This window comes from Schistocerca gregaria, chromosome 6 (genome assembly GCF_023897955.1).
Source record: "Schistocerca gregaria isolate iqSchGreg1 chromosome 6, iqSchGreg1.2, whole genome shotgun sequence".
Taxonomy (NCBI): domain Eukaryota; kingdom Metazoa; phylum Arthropoda; class Insecta; order Orthoptera; family Acrididae; genus Schistocerca; species Schistocerca gregaria.
Genome location: NC_064925.1, coordinates 442126709 through 442146226, shown reverse-complemented (window position 1 = coordinate 442146226; position 19518 = coordinate 442126709). Strand labels below are relative to the sequence as shown.

General features: G+C 42.2%; 1 protein-coding gene across 1 annotated transcript in view; it reads right to left on the bottom strand.

The window, feature by feature from the left end:
* The window catches only part of LOC126278302 (protein CBFA2T1-like), a 1072749-nt gene that overhangs the window by 131594 nt on the left and 921637 nt on the right, over positions 1-19518 (bottom strand). Inside the window, exon 6 of the mRNA XM_049978315.1 lies at positions 326-474. Coding sequence (XP_049834272.1) covers positions 326-474 — 149 coding nt within the window. The remainder of the gene's footprint in view (positions 1-325; positions 475-19518) is intronic.

The window sequence follows — 19518 nt, the reverse complement described above, 5'->3', positions numbered from 1 at the left end:
GAAAGGGTTAATGCGGCCGTGGTGGCTTTACTTCATAAACTGCGTGCTCCCCCCCCTAAACGTAAGTTTTCTAACTATACTACGGCGCTGCTTCTCTTGGCGCGTACAACTGGCAACGCAGCAATCTCCCTCGTCTGGGCGGGCATGCGCGAACCGTCAAGATAAAAGAATTGAACTATAATACGTGAAGATGAGACGATATTGGATTGTACATACGTTAGATAAATATAAAAATAAAATTAAAATACAATTAAAAGTAAATTTTGGTTTGTTGGAATAAAAGGCGGAAGGTGCAGCTGGTTTAGGAAAGTGTGTGGAGCCTCACCTGTCAGACGGCCGCCTCTTCATGGGGTGTGGCTGCGGCTGCTGCTGTTGGCCGTGGTCCTCAGAGTGGAAGATCTCGGAGGGCTCGGAGGGCGAGAAGGCGGGGTCCAGCACCACGTGCTCGTGCTGGCGCAGGTACTGCAGGGGCGCCTGCCACACACCAAACCACACACCCGTCACTCACACCACCGAGGCGGCGGCACGTCGCACTCAAAGCCAGTGCTACACACTACCTCATCACGTACTAAACACCTTTTTCCAAAGCTGTTTCACAGAGGACGACCACACTGCAGTTCCTTCTCTAAATCCTCGCACAATCGAAAAAATGGCTGACATTGAGATAAGTGTCCAAGGAATAGAAAAGCAACTGGAATCACTCAACAGAGGAAAGTCCACTGGACCTCACGGGATACCAATTCGATTCTACACAGAGTACGCGAAAGAACTTGCCCCCTTCTAACAGCCGTGTACCGCAAGTCGCTAGAGGAACGGAAGGTTCCAAATGACTGGAAGAGAGCACAGGTAGTCCCAGTCTTCAAGAACGGTCGTCGAGCAGACGCGCAAAACTGTAGACCTATATCTCTGACATCGATCTGTTGTAGAATTTTAGAACATGTTTTTTGCTCGCGTATCATGTCGTTTCTGGAAACCCAGGATCTACTCTGCAGGAATCAATATGAATTCCGGAAACAGCTATCGTGTGAGACCCAACTCGCTTTATTTGTTCATGAGACCCAGAAAATATTAGATACAGGCTCTCAGGTAGACGTTATTTTCCTTGACTTCCGGAAGACGCTCGATACAGTTCCGCACTGTCGCCTTATAAACAAAGTAAGAGCCTACGGAATATCAGACCAGCTGTGTGGCTGGATTGAAGAGTTTATAGCAAACAGAACACAGCATGTTGTTCTCAATGGAGAGACGTCTACAGATGTTAAAGTAACCTCTGGCGTGCCACGGGGGAGTGTTATGGGACCATTGCTTTTCACAATATAGAGAGTGTCGGAAGTTCCATGCGGCTTTTCGCGGATGATGCTGTAGTAAACAGAGAAGTTGCAGCATTAAAAAATTGTAGCGAAATGCAGGAAGATCTGCAGCGGATAGGCACTTGGTGCAGCGAGTGGCAAGTGACCCTTAACATAGACAAATGTAATGTATTGCCAATACATAGAAAGAAGGATCCTTTATTGTATGATTATATGATAGAGGAACGAACACTGGTAGCAGTTACTTCTGTAAAATATGTGGGAATATCCGTACGGAACGATTTGAAGTGGAATGATCATATAAAATTAATTGTTGGCAAGGTGGGTACCAGGTTGAGATTCTTTGGGAGAGTCCTTAGAAAATGTAGTCCATCAACAAAGGAGGTGGCTTACAAAACACAAGAAGAGAATAGAAGCTTTCGAAATGTGGTGCTACAGAAGAATGTTGAAGATTAGGTGGGTAGATCACGTAACTAATGAGGAGGTGTTGAATAGGATTGGGGAGAAGAGAAGTTTGTGGCACAACTTGACTAGAAGAAGGGATCGGTTGGTAGGACATGTCCTGAGGCATCAAGGGATCACCAATTTAGTATTGAAGGGCAGCGTGGAGGGTAAAAATCATAGAGGGAGACCAAGACATGAATAGACCAAGCAGATTCAGAAGGATGTACGCTGCAGTACGTACTGGGAGATGAAGCACCTTGCACAGGATATAGTAGCATGGACAGCTGCATCAAACCAGTCTCACGACTGAAGACAACAACAACAACAACAACTACGTGGAAAACACGGAAAAAGAGAAACACTTAACTTACCGCTCTATAGACGTGTATCAGCAGAGAGATGGACAATTTTAATAAACATTTTCGGAGCAGCGATTAAAATTTTAAATTTTTTTTTTGCTTTTTAAAATTAAGTCTTAATCACACCACGTATGTTACAAGAACATAGGTGACCGTCTTCGGTCATATCACATGACCATCATCAGACCTGTAATTTAATTTAGAAAGTAATAGAAACCTTACTAGATTTACAATAAAATAAGACAAAATGCTTATAAGGATAAAATACAATAAGACGTGTTACACCCATGGCATCCTTCGAAGATGGTCGGTGGAGCACTCTTCTCAGCTCCTGTGATGTCAACTGATGCCAGAAAGTGACGAGCATACTCTTCAGTACGAAGATGTTCCGCCTACCTCTTCTCCCTCTACCTTAGATCAACCAATCGGTATAAAAATGGGTTAACATAATCGTCAAAACGTAAAAGAACAACGTACGATGGTAACATAAAATAGTTATGTATAATGTATCTTACAACCATGGAATTACTTTAATGTTGTATAAAATATCAAATGAAAGCTTTAAAATAACTGTACAGACGATGTATAGTCAGTGTGCCCTCTATGGGCTACGATGGTAGTACCACAATGGTTTCAAAGTCAACGATGTTGTGGAGGCCTTTGGATTGCGGTATCATAGCGATATGTGAGTTGTGACTCGACTGCAAGTATACATCTACGCTAAATTCAGTCTGTCTGTTTTTTATTAAAATGTCATAAAACTGATTTATTAAAAATGGAGTCATATTTCGTAATGAGCATTACAGCCCATGGTTACTGGCCATTTTCTCATATTCTGCTTCATACTACCATCTCTCAAAATATGGAATACTTCTTTTTAACACTCTGTTACTGAATGGAGACAAAATCTCCATGGCAGAATAAAAATTGACCAAATGATCTAGTCACACTACTATTTGATGACCAAGTACCTCTGTTTGCAGAATCAGAAGGAACAGCAAAAATGTACAACGTGGAGATCGCCCTCAATAAAAACAGAGTTATGTCCTTCATCGGGAAAGACCACAAGACAACCGAAATTTCAATAGGCATCAAAACTCTCGAGCATATATCAACATTCAGATACCTAGGGCACACAAAATCACGATCTTAACAAAAGTCGCAGGACTAATAAAAAGCATCTTCACACCATCTCTTGATCAGCGGCAAACCAGACTCTAGGTGGAATGAGATTTTCACTCTGCATTGGAGTGTACGCTGATATGAAACTTCCTGGAAGATTAAAACTGTGTGCCGGACTGAGACTCGAACTCGGGGCCTTTGCATTTCGCGGGCACGTGCTCTACCAAATGAGTTACCCAAGCACGACTCGCGACCCGTCCTTACAGCTTCAATTCTGCCGGTACCTCGTCCCCTACCTTCCGAACTTCACAGAAGCTCTTTTTCGAACCTTGCAGAACTAGCACTCCTGGAAGAAAGGATATTGCGAAGACATGGCTTAGCCACAGCTTGGGGGATGTTTCCAGAATGAGATTTTCACTCAGCAGCGGAGTGTACGTTGATATGAAACTTCCTGGCCGATTACAACTGTGTGCCTGACTGAGAATCGAACTCGTGCTTGGGTAGCTCATTTGGTAGAGCACTTGCCCGGGAAAGGCAAAGGTCCCGAGTTCGAGTCTCGGTCCGGCACACAGTTTTAATTTGCCAGGAAGTTTCAGACTCTAACTATACAACGTCCCGTACTGCCTGTACAGTTATAAAACCTATCATATTGTGAGGCTTCGATGCTTGGACACTTTTCGTCACATATTGGAGAATCCGATACTTGTTAGTTCAAGACACAATCCAACAAAGTCGTAACTTTGTATTTACTGTAAATCTGATGTATATTTTTTTAGAAACAGAAATGACACATGAAATTAATGTAAGATTTATTTTTTAGAAAAACACCTTTTAATATTTATAGTTTAACTTGAAATTGTAATTATTGTGGCTATTTCTATTTTTATAACGTATTTTGAAGGTATTTGTAAAAGAACTAATTGCGTATTAATATGTCTGGATGTAAATTGATATTGTTTAACATTGCTATAGTGCGACTTCTCGTAACTTTGTACTATCGCAAGTCCGTAGCTGTTACGTAGCTGTGATGAAATGATTCTTAAGAAATTGACGCGAGAAGTAGTTAGGGAGAAATTGATATGACGTTCATCAATATATGCTACACAAAAGTTAATACATGTTATGATATGACGTTGTTATGTTAAAATAAATGAATTGAACCAGAAAGGCAGTGGCCAAATTGTCAAACTAAAAACGACATAAACATACCGCCTTGACAAATGTATTGTTTTCAGTGGGCCATAATTATCAACGAGCAAGGTTATCAACAAGGAGGTTCAAGAACCAAATGAGTAGATTTATTTTAATAATTATTTCGATCCTCCTCCTCACTGCTGCACTGACTTAGTGTTACCGTTCTGAAGAAGTACACATGAACAATAACTATTGATTTTTTAGAAGTAACAGAGAAGGGTTCGTCATAACAGTAGGAGGAGGAGGTGGAGGAGGAGAAGAAGAAAAAGATGGTTTTATGGATAGTGTACGAGCAGCTTATTCGTTTGCCTCTACGGTAGCTCGTCATATTAGTTCACGTTCACGTTTTAGACAGGGTTCAATATTCCACTCACAACACGGTTAGCCTCATAGGGCAAAGCACTATTCCAATTTCCACAAATTAAAAAGCGATACAGTGATTTTACGAAACAGTGTATCCCATTAGAAAAAATGATCTCACCAGAATCTGAGAAGACCTGATGCATTTCTCTCGAATAATGAAAGACAGAAAAATCAAAGATTCTAGCAGACAAAAGTAATGGAATATTGGGACTTCAGAAGCTCCAGTATTTAGCGATAAACGTCTGGTCACGTCGAGATGGTTCACACCCCTGCTGTGCTTGAAATGTCAGCAATACAGTACACTGCTAACTGTTACCAAAATAGAGTTGCACGTGTTAAGTGTTCCGCCAGACACGACTCTAAAACGTGAAAAATATGATACCAGAGCCGTCGAGAAACCGAAGCGGAATACCTTCCAAGTTCAGACTGACATAAGCAAGTAGTTCTGAAGAAAAAGCAACGAAACGTAGATGACGCTGGGAAATAATAGGAAAGACTTTGTGAAGGCATTGCTAATTAAGCATATAAAATTTTTTTTCGTAATTTTCTTTAGATTTCTATTTTTTTCTTTTGTTCATATGGGCATTTCTAATTGTGATTATGTAACATTCTACCGTGGTTTTTAAATGTAAAGATGTATTTGTGATTATTTCGTTTGCCAATGGAGAAACATGTTTCTTGTTTTGTACCTGTGGTAAAGTTTGTAAAGTTCTCTTTTGGAATATTATTAATTGTGAAAAATGCGGTCAATATCATTTGTAAAGGTTTATGTAATTTACGATAACGATATAACACCTATAGACAGAGGACAGCGATAGTGATATCGAGAGTCGAAAGGTGGTTGCGTAGTGGAGGGGATGGTGGATGGCGGGTCTGTGAAGCGTGCGCGGGAAAAAATACTACTGTGCTTCATGAAAAGCATACGTAATTGTATGGACAGTGATACCGAACTATCAGATTGTTAATTCTCTTTACCACTGTGGTAGGTAATGCCATCGCCAGGGAACTTTAAGAGCAAATAAACCGGACTGTGAAAGTGCCGCTAACATTACTTTGTTGTGGCCGACACGAACTGTGCTTTTATGCGAATGAACTTTGCTGGTATTGGTGTTGGGTGGGGGAACTGTTGTATATCACATTCTATCAAGCCGTGAAAGTGAAGACCAATTAACTGTGCAATATAAATGGCTTTCAGTGACGTTGTCGAAGTTTGAAATGCGAGAACAGAGTGGACATTGTTTACGGTGTGCTTCACACACAAGAACAATTCTATGAATTGTGTATTTGTGGCTAAGACTATATGAATGTGTCGAACCGTGTAATTATGGACGATAGCGTTACGGACAGTGCATAAAGTGTAAAAACGGGCGATGTCTACGACATGTACTTTGAAAGAGAGGACATGTTAACAACGTTCGTATACTGGCGTCTTGTGGTTTGTTAATCACCACGGGGTGAATGATGCAGCTGTGCCGGAACTTTATTTGCGTTTCGCCGGAGAAGATTAACCAGCGGAACTGCCTGTATGCTGCTCTCATCATCGTAACCCGCCGACATCGTGCTGATTAACGCAACGCTTCGTATGCAACAAAAAGTTAAGGGATTTCGCCGAACGCTATCCCCTGACCTAGAAACTTTCTTTCTCTATTAAAAGTATAAGAATTACAGACTCTATTTAATTAAATTCTTTGTTTAGTTTGTTTGCTTTCTGCTAACGAAAATAAAATTACAATCAGTGAATTAAAAGTTGCCCGGTAGTCATTGTTGAAACACCAGTAAATATAAACTTCTTCCTCTCATTAGGACTAATTCTCCTTGCATGTCAAAATTATTGTACTTAATTTATGTAGTTTTATGTATTGTTATGAGACTAGATATATGACAGTGACTAATAAGAGTATTTTGTCACGAAATATGGCTTCGCGCGAAAATTACGGCGACCGCCATAATTGCTTGCGTTCTGACCAATAACGTAAAAGGTGCTATTCCCGTATTGGTGCTTTTGCTGACGTGAGCGGGAATTATAAATGTCAGCTGTCAAATCACGTAGTGACTGTTTACCCAGTAATAAATTTTTTTTTGATATTGTATTGATACGAGTCGTAGTATTGAGAGACACTGGTTATACTCAAAAGTGGGTAGATGTATGGTGAAACCCCCCAGTGTTCATGCGATTGTTAACAGTGTTGTGTGTGATTCACGAAATTTTGTCACTTTTTCTAATTTCTTTCAGATATTGTCTTACATGTCTTTGAAGTTTCAGAGAATATATACACAATTTTGTCGGTTCAGGTTAATTTCAGAGCAGTTTCTCGTGAATATTAGAGTTTTCAGTTCATAAACAAAGTGGGATCGTGACCAATTGAGAAGTATAACAAAGAGTGTGGTTTTCCAACTAGAATTTTGGATAACTTTACAGTTCAGATTTTGATAATTTTTTTTCTGTGGGTTGTGGTCATCACAACTTCCAGAACAGGAGAGTAAGTAACAAAAGAGTGCTTTAACGAAAGGAGGAACAAGGAGTAGAAATAGCGCAAAGAATTAGTCGCAGAAACATAAATAAAATGATTTCAGGTTGACTGAACTCACATAGAAGATAGGAAACTGCAAATATAAAGTAAAATGCCGTGTAGAATTCATATACACAATAGCAGCTTGCAATTAGCTACTTGCTCATGTCGTATCCGACGTTCGGCAAAATATAATTCACAGAATCACGAAAATAAAACGGCAGGTAAGGCAACTTGGCTATGAATCTGCCTCAAAAAAGGTTGCTTTTCATCTGGAATCGATTTTTACAATCTTTAGAACAAAATGGTGCTTAAAAGAATTGAATTGGACAAACGGAAGTTGTGTAAAAATCAGTTTAGTGATCTCTCAGTGTGCATCCACGCTTGTGTTTCCGCTGTTTTCACAAGTTATTGTTGTCATTAGACTCCAAGAAATATATACTGTACAACTGTTTTCCAATTTGGTAGCCCTTTTACAAGATACGTGTTGCGATGCTCTTATGTTTCCGCCGTATGTCTTCGGTTACTGAGCGTTGTTTCCCTAGAAATTTTTCTGTAGTTTTACTTGCAGTTATTTAGTCGTTCTCGAAAGTTATTACGCCTGTAATTTTTTATATGTCAGGTAGTGAACAAGAGTGAAGTTCTAGAGTTGCTAAAAATATATTCCGGGTTTAATATAAGACACTGTTGGCAATTGATTCCATGAGTGTGGTCGAAGCTGATATGGAGGTCCTTGAGGCACCTAAAGACGCCAGAATAGCAAGGAGGTATAAAGAAAGGAAAAGAGAAGGTGTGGAACATGTAAACCAAGTATATTGTGCAAATGGAATGTACACTCCTGGAAATTTAAATAAGAACACCGTGAATTCATTGTCCCAGGAAGGCGAAACTTTATTGACACATTCCTGGGGTCAGATACATCACATGATCACACTGACAGAACCACAGGCACATAGACACAGGCAACAGAGCATGCACAATGTCGGCACTAGTACAGTGTATATCCACCTTTCGCAGCAATGCAGGCTGCTATTCTCCCATGGAGACGATCGTAGAGATGCTGGATGTAGTCCTGTGGAACGGCTTGCCATGCCATTTCCACCTGGCGCCTCAGTTGGACCAGCGTTCGTGCTGGGCGTGCAGACCGCGTGAGACGACGCTTCATCCAGTCCCAAACATGCTCAATGGGGGACAGATCCGGAGATCTTCCTGGCCAGGGTAGTTGACTTACACCTTCTAGAGCACGTTGCGTGGCACGGGATACATGCGGACGTGCATTGTCCTGTTGGAACAGCAAGTTCCCTTGCCGGTCTAGGAATGGCAGAACGATGGGTTCGATGACGGTTTGGATGTACCGTGCACTATTCAGTGTCCCCTCGACGATCACCAGAGGTGTACGGCCAGTGTAGGAGATCGCTCCCCACACCATGATGCCGGGTGTTGGCCCTGTGTGCCTCGGTCGTATGCAGTCCTGATTGTGGCGCTCACCTGCACGGCGCCAAACACGCATACGACCATCATTGGCACCAAGGCAGAAGCGACTCTCATCGCTGAAGACGACACGTCTCCATTCGTCCCTCCATTCACGTCTGTCGCGACACCACTGGAGGCGGGCAGCACGATGTTGGGGCGTGAGCGGAAGGCGGCCTAACGGTGTGCGGGACCGTAGCCCAGCTTCATGGAGACGGTTGCGAATGGTCCTCGCCGATAACCCAGGAGCAACAGTGTCCCTAATTTGCTGGGAAATGGCGGTGCGGTCCCCTACGGCACTGCGTAGGATCCTATGGTCTTGGCGTGCATCCGTGCGTCGCTGCGGTCCGGTCCCAGGTCGACGGGCACGTGTACCTTCCGCCGACCACTGGCGACAACATCGATGTACTCTGGAGACCGAACGCCCCACGTGTTGAGCAATTCGGCGGTACGTCCACCCGGCCTCCCGCATGCCCACTATACGCCCTCGCTCAAAGTCCGTCACCTGCACATACGGTTCACGTCCACGCTGTCGCGGCATACTACCAGTGTTAAAGACTGCGATGGAGCTCCGTATGCCACGGCAAACTGGCTGACACTGACGGCGGCGGTGCACAAATGCTGCGCAGCTAGCGCCATTCGACGGCCAACACCGCGGTTCTTGGTGTGTCCGCTGTGCCGTGCGTGTGATCATTGCTTGTACAGCCCTCTCGCAGTGTCCGGAGCAAGTATGGTGGGTCTGACACACCGGTGTCAATGTGTTCTTTTTTCCATTTCCAGGAGTGTATTAGGAATAACAGAGTCGAGTGTTAGCTAATCAAATTTTGAACTGAATACCCGAGAATTAAATTTACTGATACGTTTATTTTATGCACAAAAAACTATTTGAGCTAGAAGTCTGAAATTTATGGACGAAAGTTCACTACAGAGTCTAATGTGTTATCAGCAGGAAGGAAAATACATGCTGATTAATTTTAAAAAAGTTACCTTCATTTTGATTGTTGTTGTTGTTGTGGTCTTCAGTACTGAGACTGGTTTCATGCAGCTCTCCATGCTACTCTATCCTGTGCAAGGTTCTTCATCTCCCAGTACCTACTGCAACCTACATCCTTCTGAATGTGCTTAGTGTAGTCATCTCTTGATCTCCCTCTACGATTTTTACCCTCCACGCTGCCCTCCAATACTAAATTGGTGATCCCTTGATGCCTCGGAACATGTCCTACCAACCGATCCCTTCTTCTGGTCAAGTTGTGCCACAAACGTCTCTTCTCCCCAATCCGATTCAATACTTCCTCATTAGTTATGTGATCTACCCATCTAATCTTCAGCATTATTCTGTAGCATCTTCTATTCTCTTCTTGTCCAAACTATCGTCCATGTTTCGCTTCAATACATGGCTACACTCCATACAAATACTTTCAGAAATGACTTCCTGACACTTAAATCTATGCTCGATGTTAACAAATTTCTCTTATTCAGGAACGCTTTCCTTGCCATTGCCAGTCTACATTTTATATCCTCCCTACTTCGACCATCATCAGTTATTTTGCTCCCCAAATAGCAAAACTCCTTTACTACTTTAAGTGTCACATTTCCTAATCTAATTCTCTCATCGTCACCCGAATTAATTCGACTACATTCCATTATCCTCGTTTTACTTTTGTTGATGATCATCTTATATCCTCCTTTCAAGACACTATCCATTCCGGTCAACCGCTCTTCCAAGTCCTTTGCTGCCTCTGACAGAATTACGATGTCATCAGCGAACCTCAAACTTTTTATTTCTTCTCCATGGATTTTAATACCTACTCCGAATTTTTCTTTTGTTTCCTTTACTGCTTGCTCAATATACAGATTGACTCTTATAACTGCCATCTGGTTTCTGTACAAACTGTAAATAGTCTTTCGCTCCCTGTATTTTACCCCTGCTACCTTTAGAATTTTAAAGAGAGTATTCTAATCAACATTGTCAAAAGCTTTCTCTAAGTCTACAAATGCTAGAAACGTAGGCTTGCCCTTCCTTAATCTAGCTTCTAAGGTAGGTTGTAGGGGCAGTATTGCCTCACGTGTTCCAACATTTCTACGGAATCCAAACTGATCTTCCCCGAGGTCGGCTTCTACTAGTTTTTCCATTCGTCTGTAAAGAATTCGCGTTAGTATTTTGCAGCTGTGACTTATTAAACTGATAGTTCGGTAATTTTCACATCTGTCAACACCTGCTTTCTTTGGGATTGGAATTATTATATTCTTCTTGAAGTCTGAGGGTATTTCGCCTGTCTCATACATCTTGCTCACCAGATGGTAGAGTTTTGTCAGGACTGGCTCTCCCAAGGGCGTCAGTATTTCCAATGGAATGTTGTCTACTCCGGGGGCTTGTTTCGACTCAGGTCTTTCAGTGCTCTGTCAAACTCTTCACGCAGTATCGTATCTCCCATTTCATCTTCATCTACGTGCTCTTCCATTTCCATAATATTGTCCTCAAGTACATTGCTCTAGTATAAAAATTTTGGCTGAAATGACATGATTGTAGTCTACTTTTTAGATAGACACGTTGTTAATGCGTAGTTAAAGTTTTAAACATCTGAGTAAGATGATGTACATTGTGGCAGGAATATTTTAGGGAACTGGTTTAAAAAAAAAAATTATTTCAAAAGCCCCAATCAAACCTTTACAAGTTTTCTCCTAGAGCAACTTTCGCTGTGCCTTTGTGACTCAAGTTGCCTGGCTTTCAGAACCGAAGCAATTCTGTCCAGTTAAAGCTGCTGACGAGAGACGCCTTGAGCCCTCTGCTGAAACTGCTAGCTAATTCACACCATAGGTTTTAGCCAAGAGCGTGCGTAGGATACAGGTCACTGCAGTACTTAGTTGCTTCTCTCTCTTGTGAGCTACACCTTGACTAGAACAGACGTTTGTTTTCCTGGGGAGGCAGAGCTTCTGACTCGGAACCTCATTGCCGGCCACCAACATAACTGAACATGAACCGCCTCCCTTTCCGTTCGTCCACCTAGACTGACCTAAACCTGGTAGCTTCCTCCCTAGGCGCGGTCTTTGTATCCCGTACACCGAAATATATCCTCTTTATTTGACTTAATTTTCTGTTGTGTCGTTTAACGGCAGCCCTGGATGTCCACTCACAAGTCTGGCCGTCTGACCTCCTGCACACTGTCATTGTGAGACGACTGCGACAGAATTCTCCCCTCTCCCTGAGCCTGTACAATACTTAGTCAGCGCATAGATTACAAGTATGAGCCGGCATACAACAATATGATTCACTGATCTTGAGAAAAAGATTGTAATAAAGTCAATGCGATTAATTGTGTATCAAGATGTTCATCAAGGACGCTCCTATTATCCTACAATTTTCGTCCTACTAAGATTTCACGCTTTTTAGTTACCGGCGTGTACATTTGATTAAAATTGTATTTTCCAGGCGTTCACTGACTTCATGAGTAGTATAGCACAATCAGTTTGACCCAAACTGCTGACCAGAAGGATATACAAATGAATGAGTAAAAAAACTGAAAATCTGTTAGCTGAACGAGCATGGCTTTAGAAAACATAAAGCGACGATACGTTGGTTCTTGGTTGGTTGTTTGGGGAAGGAAACCAGACAGCGTGGTCATCGGTCTCATCGGATTAGGGAAGGATGGGGAAGGAAGTCGGCCGTGCCCTTTCAGAGGAACCATCCCGGGATTTGCCTGGAGTGATTTAGGGAAATCACGGAAAACCTAAATCAGGATGGCCGGACGCGGGATTGAACCGTCGTCCTCCCGAATGCGAGTCCAGTGTCTAACCACTGCGCCACCTCGCTCGGTGCGACGATACGTGCAGTACTGTTGTTAACCTATTAATGCTTTGGACAAAGTAAATTCATGCAAGATGTTTGGAAACCTAAAAAAGATATACGAAGATTGGAATTTAAATAGTGGCAACTATTTATTCACAACCGATACAAAAGAGTTACATGTTTGCTCCTGTTACTGCCGTTCAGAGTAGCTACTAGCGTTGTGTAGAACCCGTTGCCAGCGATGTGGAGGGCGTAGTATACCGTTAGCAGAGCCTGTTCTGTTGACGGTGCGAATGGAGTTGTTTGGTGCCTATCGAATCTCTGGAACAGTTCTGAAGCGAATGCCACGAAGCCAAAACTGAAACGCCAATCCAACGAATGGTGTCATTATGAGTCGCCGCGAAAGTGCGTCAGAGCGGTGAAAGTTATGGTGATTCTCGTGTACGACTGTGATGGTGTTGTCCTAACGCATTACGTTCTTCCACAGCAGACCGTCAATGCACAGTATTACTGTTCTCTTTTGGAGCATCACCTGCGACCAGCTTTGCGAAAGAAGTGGCGACACTTTCTGCGCAACCCACCCATCATTTTGCACGGCAATGCGCTACAGTATACAGCGCAAGCTGTGGCTGCTCTGCTCGATCGACGGGACTGGGAAGTATTGTACCATCCGCTATACTCTCCGGACTTAAGTCCTAGTGACTTATATGTGATTCCGAAAACGAAGGAACCACTTCGTGGTATTCGCTTCAGAATTGTTCCAGAGATTCGTCAGGCAGTAGACCGCTCCATGCTCCATTCGCCCCATCAACGGAACTGGTTCTGCTAATGATATACTACGCCTTCCACATCGCTGGCAACGGGTTCTACACAACGCTGGTGACTACTTTGAAGGACAGTAACAGGTGCAAGCATGTAACTCTTTTGTATCGGTAATTAATAATCGTTGCCACTATTTAAGTTACGGCCCTCGTATACTGTAATGGACTGTGGGTAATACGCAACATACACAGGAACCAGGAGAGAACGATAAAAATGGCAGACCAAGAATTAAGTTCTACAGTGAAGTGTTATAAGGCAGGGATGCAGTCTTTCTCCCATTCTGTTCGTCCCATGTCGAAGAAGCAATGAAGGAAATAAAAGAAAAGTTCGTGAGTGGGATTAAAATTTATGGTGAAAGGATATAAATGGTGTGACTAACTGATTGATGACATTGCTATCGTATGTGGAAGTGGGGAAAACTTGCAGGATCTGATGAATGGATTGGTCTACTTTGAGTGCAGTTTATGTACAAAGTAAACCAATCTGAGGAGCAGAAAAAATAGGATTATCGGAAAAACTTATCAAAATGGGTGATCACATAGTGCATGAAGTGGAGGAAAATAACGCACGACGGAGAAATCAGGCAAGTACAGGCAAAGAGAGCATTATTCACCAAACGAAGTTTAGTTGTATCAAATATACGCCTTCGGGGCGAGTGGTCTAGTGGTACAGCGCGTCGAATGCCGGTCTGCCTATAATCTAGCCTTCAGCACACACCGATGTGAGGAGTCACCAGTAACGAGACGTGATTCATATTACATGTTAAACTACAGATCCTCTTTCCTCAGTTGGATAACAGTGATAGCTTAGGGACGCACAAGTCGCTGAAGTGTCGCCCACTTGAAAACCTTACAGCCGTCCATTGGGCCACACGAAATTATTGTAATAGACCATAATTTTAAACTTTCTCCGAATGTATATATGGAGCTGAGCACTGTTTGGAAGAGAATCATGGACTGTGGGAAAACCAGAAAAGAAGAGAATCGAAGCGTTTGAGAAGTGCTGTTAAAGGAAGACACTGGAATTGTAAAGTGGACAAACAAAATGAAAAATGAGGAAGTTCTGCTCAGAATCGGCGACGAAAGAAATATTTAAAAGACACTAAGTAGAAGTAGGGGCAGGATGATAGGACATGTTGTAAGACATCTGGAAATAACCCCCATGGTCTACCATATTAGACCATGGAGGGCAATGACTGCAATTTGAAGACAACGTTGGGACGCAAAGAACAATAGTTAAGAATGATTGCTAAGTGCTAATCTGACATAAAGAGACTGACATAGGCTAAGCAAGAAAATCGAGGTGTGTTCGCATTAAAAAAATAAGACTGATGGCCCAAAAACGATAATTTGTACAGTGTGTCATTGCGAATTCACGAAGTACTTAAATCTTCATGGTCTAAAGGGGAAGTCAATCGCCTTCCTATAATACCGATATATTAGCCATTTCGACACCGCGCTCTGAGTATTGTAGTAGTATAGACTCCTGCCAATAGACTGGTTCCTCATTATTCATTTATGGTTATATTCACTCTTTCCCCATTTTCAAATAGATAATTTCAGTATGAGAACTGCTTCAAATGTATAACAGTAGTTGTTATATACTAGAATTTTCTGAAGAAAATGTGGGACAGAAGAAGTTGTCGAGACAAAAAGCTTCTGTGAACTGTTCAAGTTAACCTCCCAACCTGCTTGGAATTGTTTATCATTATATTTTTGAGCTGAAATTATTCAAACGAAGTGTTAACAATTCCTTTTTTTGTAATTGTTTTGCAATTACTAACATTATTCATTCAGGCCTGAGGTGGGTTGCCTTAGCAAAGATAACTTGAGGACTTTTCTACTGTAAAAATGTAGGTAATATGCATAGTTTCTTCAAAAAGAACCGGTATGTGCAAACTGAGTAAGGAAATGTTTCTATTTAGAATGGCTCTGAGCACTATGGGACTTAACATCTATGGTCATCAGTCCCCTAGAACTTAGAACTACTTAAACCTAACTAACCTAAGGACATCACACACATCCATGCCCGAGGCAGGATTCGAACCTGCGACCGTAGCAGTCACGCGGTTCCGGACTGAGCTCCTTAACCGCGAGACCACCGCGGCCGGGCTTCTATTTAGAAAATTAATTAAGTACGAATCCTTGAACTGACTAACAAAATCCAGTAAGGTTTATATTATTTATTTAATACTCATAACACTCATGTACAGTCATTTGTCCTCGAACTTCCCAATACAATGCTTCAGTGGATGAAGTTTTTAATTTTTGTGAGTGTCCGCAAGTTAGCAAAAGACACCAGATCAGAATATGGATACATACATATCCATTCAAAGCAAATGCTCATCAAAACAATTTCCACTTCTTATTTTCAGTGTGCAGTATAAGATATCCTATACGATTCTCAGTTTATTAGATTTTTATAGTACTGTAAAACAAACGTGTTGCATTTACTCCGATTACTGGTTTGGTGTGGCTTCCACACTAACCTTTTCATCCCTGTCTAACTACTGCAATCTACTACTAGGACCTGCTAACTATAGACAAATCGTGGTCTCCTTCTATAGTTTTTCATCTTCCTCCTGAGTTCTCTGTGTTAAGATACTGACTATTCCTTGATGCCTCGGTATGTGCCCTGTCAGCCGATCCCGTTAGTGAAGTTATGCCATGCATTTTTCCCCGAACCGATGTAGTACTTCATTAGTTTGCGATCTACCATGACAAATGTTTTTCTTGTGTTGGTATTCGGCATTTTGCATTCTTTCTACTTTGCCCGTCGTCTTTATTTTGGTTTCAAGTAGCAAACTCATCTACTACCCTTAGTGTCTTATTTCCGAATCTGATTGCCACACCATAACCTGTTCTAATTTGACTCTATCAGCCTTGTTTGATTTTGTTCATATTCGTCTTCTAACCTCTTCCCTAAGCACTATCCACTCCTTTCAACGTTTCTTACATGCCCGTAAATTGCCGTCGGTAAATATAAAAGTTTTAATTTCTTCTCCCTGAACTTCATTATATCGAAACAAGATTATGAATAAACCGTGATAACTGACAAGGAATTGAAAAAAGTATTTCACAACCGGGTATTCTTATTTACCGAAGAAATTTTTGTAATTTAGAACATAACAACTAATCTGTGGAAATTTCTGAGGAAACAAAAAAGAAAACTTGCATAAATGAGCGAACGGAATGTTAACTAGGAGGGAGTATAATATACACCATTTACCACAGAATGGAGTGGCAGTTGTTTTTGACTGAATAATTGTGAAACATTTATTCAAAATTAAGTAATCTCTGTGCAAAGTCTTCTATCTTGTACATCGCGTAATAATATGAATCTGGTAACGAAAGGAAAAAAAAACAATATTTTATTTTTATCACGTAATCTAAATGAATACACCACGAAAATGATACTTTATCGTTCTTCCTCTGTTCACAGTCTCTGAGTCTTCTGTTATGTATTACGCGCATTGCATGAATAGAAAATGAAACAATACACTGATATCCGTCTTGTACATGGTGGGACTAAATACGTAGATATTCAGTCTTTCTACATATTGTTTCTAGTTTCGGAAAACAATTACGTGGAGAACATAGATGCTACCATATGCTGCCGGACCCTACTGTCAGAGATGATTTGCGCTTCAGGCCGTTACCTCATCAGCTCAGACTTTTCTTTGTGATTTAGCTCCCTGTTGATTCACCCAGACCGGACTTGTGCCATAGTAATGTAAGCTCCCTGTTGATTCACCCAGACCGGACTTGTGCCACAGTAATGTTCAGTACCGCTAATTCGAGATACTTACACGTTTATGAAGAGGGTATTCAATACTTCAAACACAAAGCGTTGCTTCGCATGTTGTAACTGCAAACTCACTTCTGTACACTCATTCCCCTGCCTCCTTAGCGGATAGCTACGTAACCATTATAGTGACGTCATCCTATTGCTGTAGGAAATTCCTGACTCATGAAGCGATCTTGTACCTGCAAACTTCTGCAAGTCCCACAATAAACTGACACTAGTGTTAATTCGTATATTATGCGGAGAATGGCCAGAAAACACGTGATAAAGGCCCTCGCCGATTTTAACTGGTCGTGTGCTCGACAACAACCATTTTATTTTTTTATAATTTACTTATAAAATAACAAGGATAAAAATACCTAGGACTGTGCTTATTTGTTTGTACTGACAGTGCTACTTCTGAAGGCTGAATGATAATACCTGTATGTGGAACGTGATGCGTTACATATATTTCGTAACTACAGTGTCCTTCGTAACATAGCGGAAGTACAGTGAATTTTGTTACAGTGAGTTTTGTTTGGTCTCACTTTATTTTACTTCCAATCAAATTTTTGCAACTGGGCTGTTATAGCATTGTTCTAAGAATCACTTTTCTCTAATTTATGCTACTGTCATTTATAGGAGAAGGAAAGATGATACATGCTACTTTTTGGAAACCTATCGATTTTTCGGTTGATGTGACAGTGTTCACCATTTCTTTATCTTAATCTCTGAATAAGTGCTACACTTTGTATGCGTTGCAAATGATTAGTTAATTTTTTGAACAGTCTGAATAGATATTCTGACGAGACTGAGGAAAAATATAATTTGTGATTTCTTTGTTTTTTTATTTAAAACAGAATAATACTTTTTTTTAAAAAAAGCTTTGTTCTCTTTTTGTGCTGCCATTTGAGGTTGTGGCTTAAATTAGTAATTACAAATATACACTTGAAAGGCAAGACTTAATTAAGATCATACATTTAAGTACGACAGAAGTACAGAGGTACACACAGACGATATATTTACTGTCTTCGTCTACTAGTATCATACAAACACACTGCAAGAATAAGGGCAAGTTTTGTTAGAATCCCGCAAAACAGTATAACTCAGAAAAATATATTCCCCAAGACTCTGTTATTGAGTCACCTTGATGATACATCTTACAGCTGCCAAAGTCTTCAAACTGATGAGTATTCACATTATAACTGCTTCACCTGCATGTTGCCGATCGTTCAAAAAAATGTTCAAATGTGTGTGAAATCTCATGGGGCTTAACTGCTAAGGTCATCAGTCCCTAAGCTTACACACTACTTAACCTAAATTATCCTAAAGACAAACACACACACCCATGCCCGAGGGAGGACTCGAACCTCCGCCGGGACCAGCCGCACAGCCTATTACTGCAACGCCTCAGACCGCACGGATAATCCCGCGCGGCGCCGATCATTCACTCCATGTTGCACATCAGATGGGCGATAGTCTTCCTCTGAGTCTCATTGCCGATGATCGGCGTGATTCGAGCCCTGCTAGTGGGGCCTTCTGTTTCTGCATCCGTACTGCAAAAGTCACTTTCCATTCTCTCTCCAGATACAAAAACGTACTGGTTTTCAGTGCTGCTACAGAGTAGCTGACTAGAAACTTTCGTTTTACAGCCGATGTGTCACCTTCTTTCCTCGTAGGGTTCATCACTTTCTCGTAAGATAGAACACCAACTTCGTCGTCGTTCTCTCGCAACGTCACTTCAGGCACCAGTGGTTAGCTGGCTGGCAACTTCTACGTGCAGCGTATCACCTTCTTTCCGTGTAGGACCTCCACCGCTATCTCGTTCGATGCAGCACCAACACATCGGCGTCGTTGTCTCGCTACAGGCAAGTCACCTTCTACATATCTGCAACGCACCATTCACGAGTCGTTCGCTCCTTCGCTACCCTCCAACATAGCAACTCACTTGCACCTATTTGCTGTCAACAATGACGATGCGCGACTGGCACCACTTCAGGGCAGTACAGAGGCTCACCGCCGAGGTAGTCTCGTATGTAACGCCAGCTGACAGCACGCCTGGTATCGTCACGGGCTGCCTGTCACTGCTGATGTGTTCCAGGTGTGGTCTCTCTGGCCAGCCAGATGGCCGGCTACGTGCGGTCACAGCGTGAAGTGGCTGGGCAGCGGCGGCGCGCGGCACTCCCTGGACGTCTGCCCCAGGCAGCGCGCCGCGTAGCAGGCGAGGCATGTCCTGCAGTGGCTGTCCAGGTGCGGCGACCACAGCGCGTCGTACAGTTCTGCCTCCGGCCGCGCGAAGTCGACCAGCGAGGCGCCGCCGTCCTCCTTCTTCCTGCGCGGCCGCGGCCGCTGTC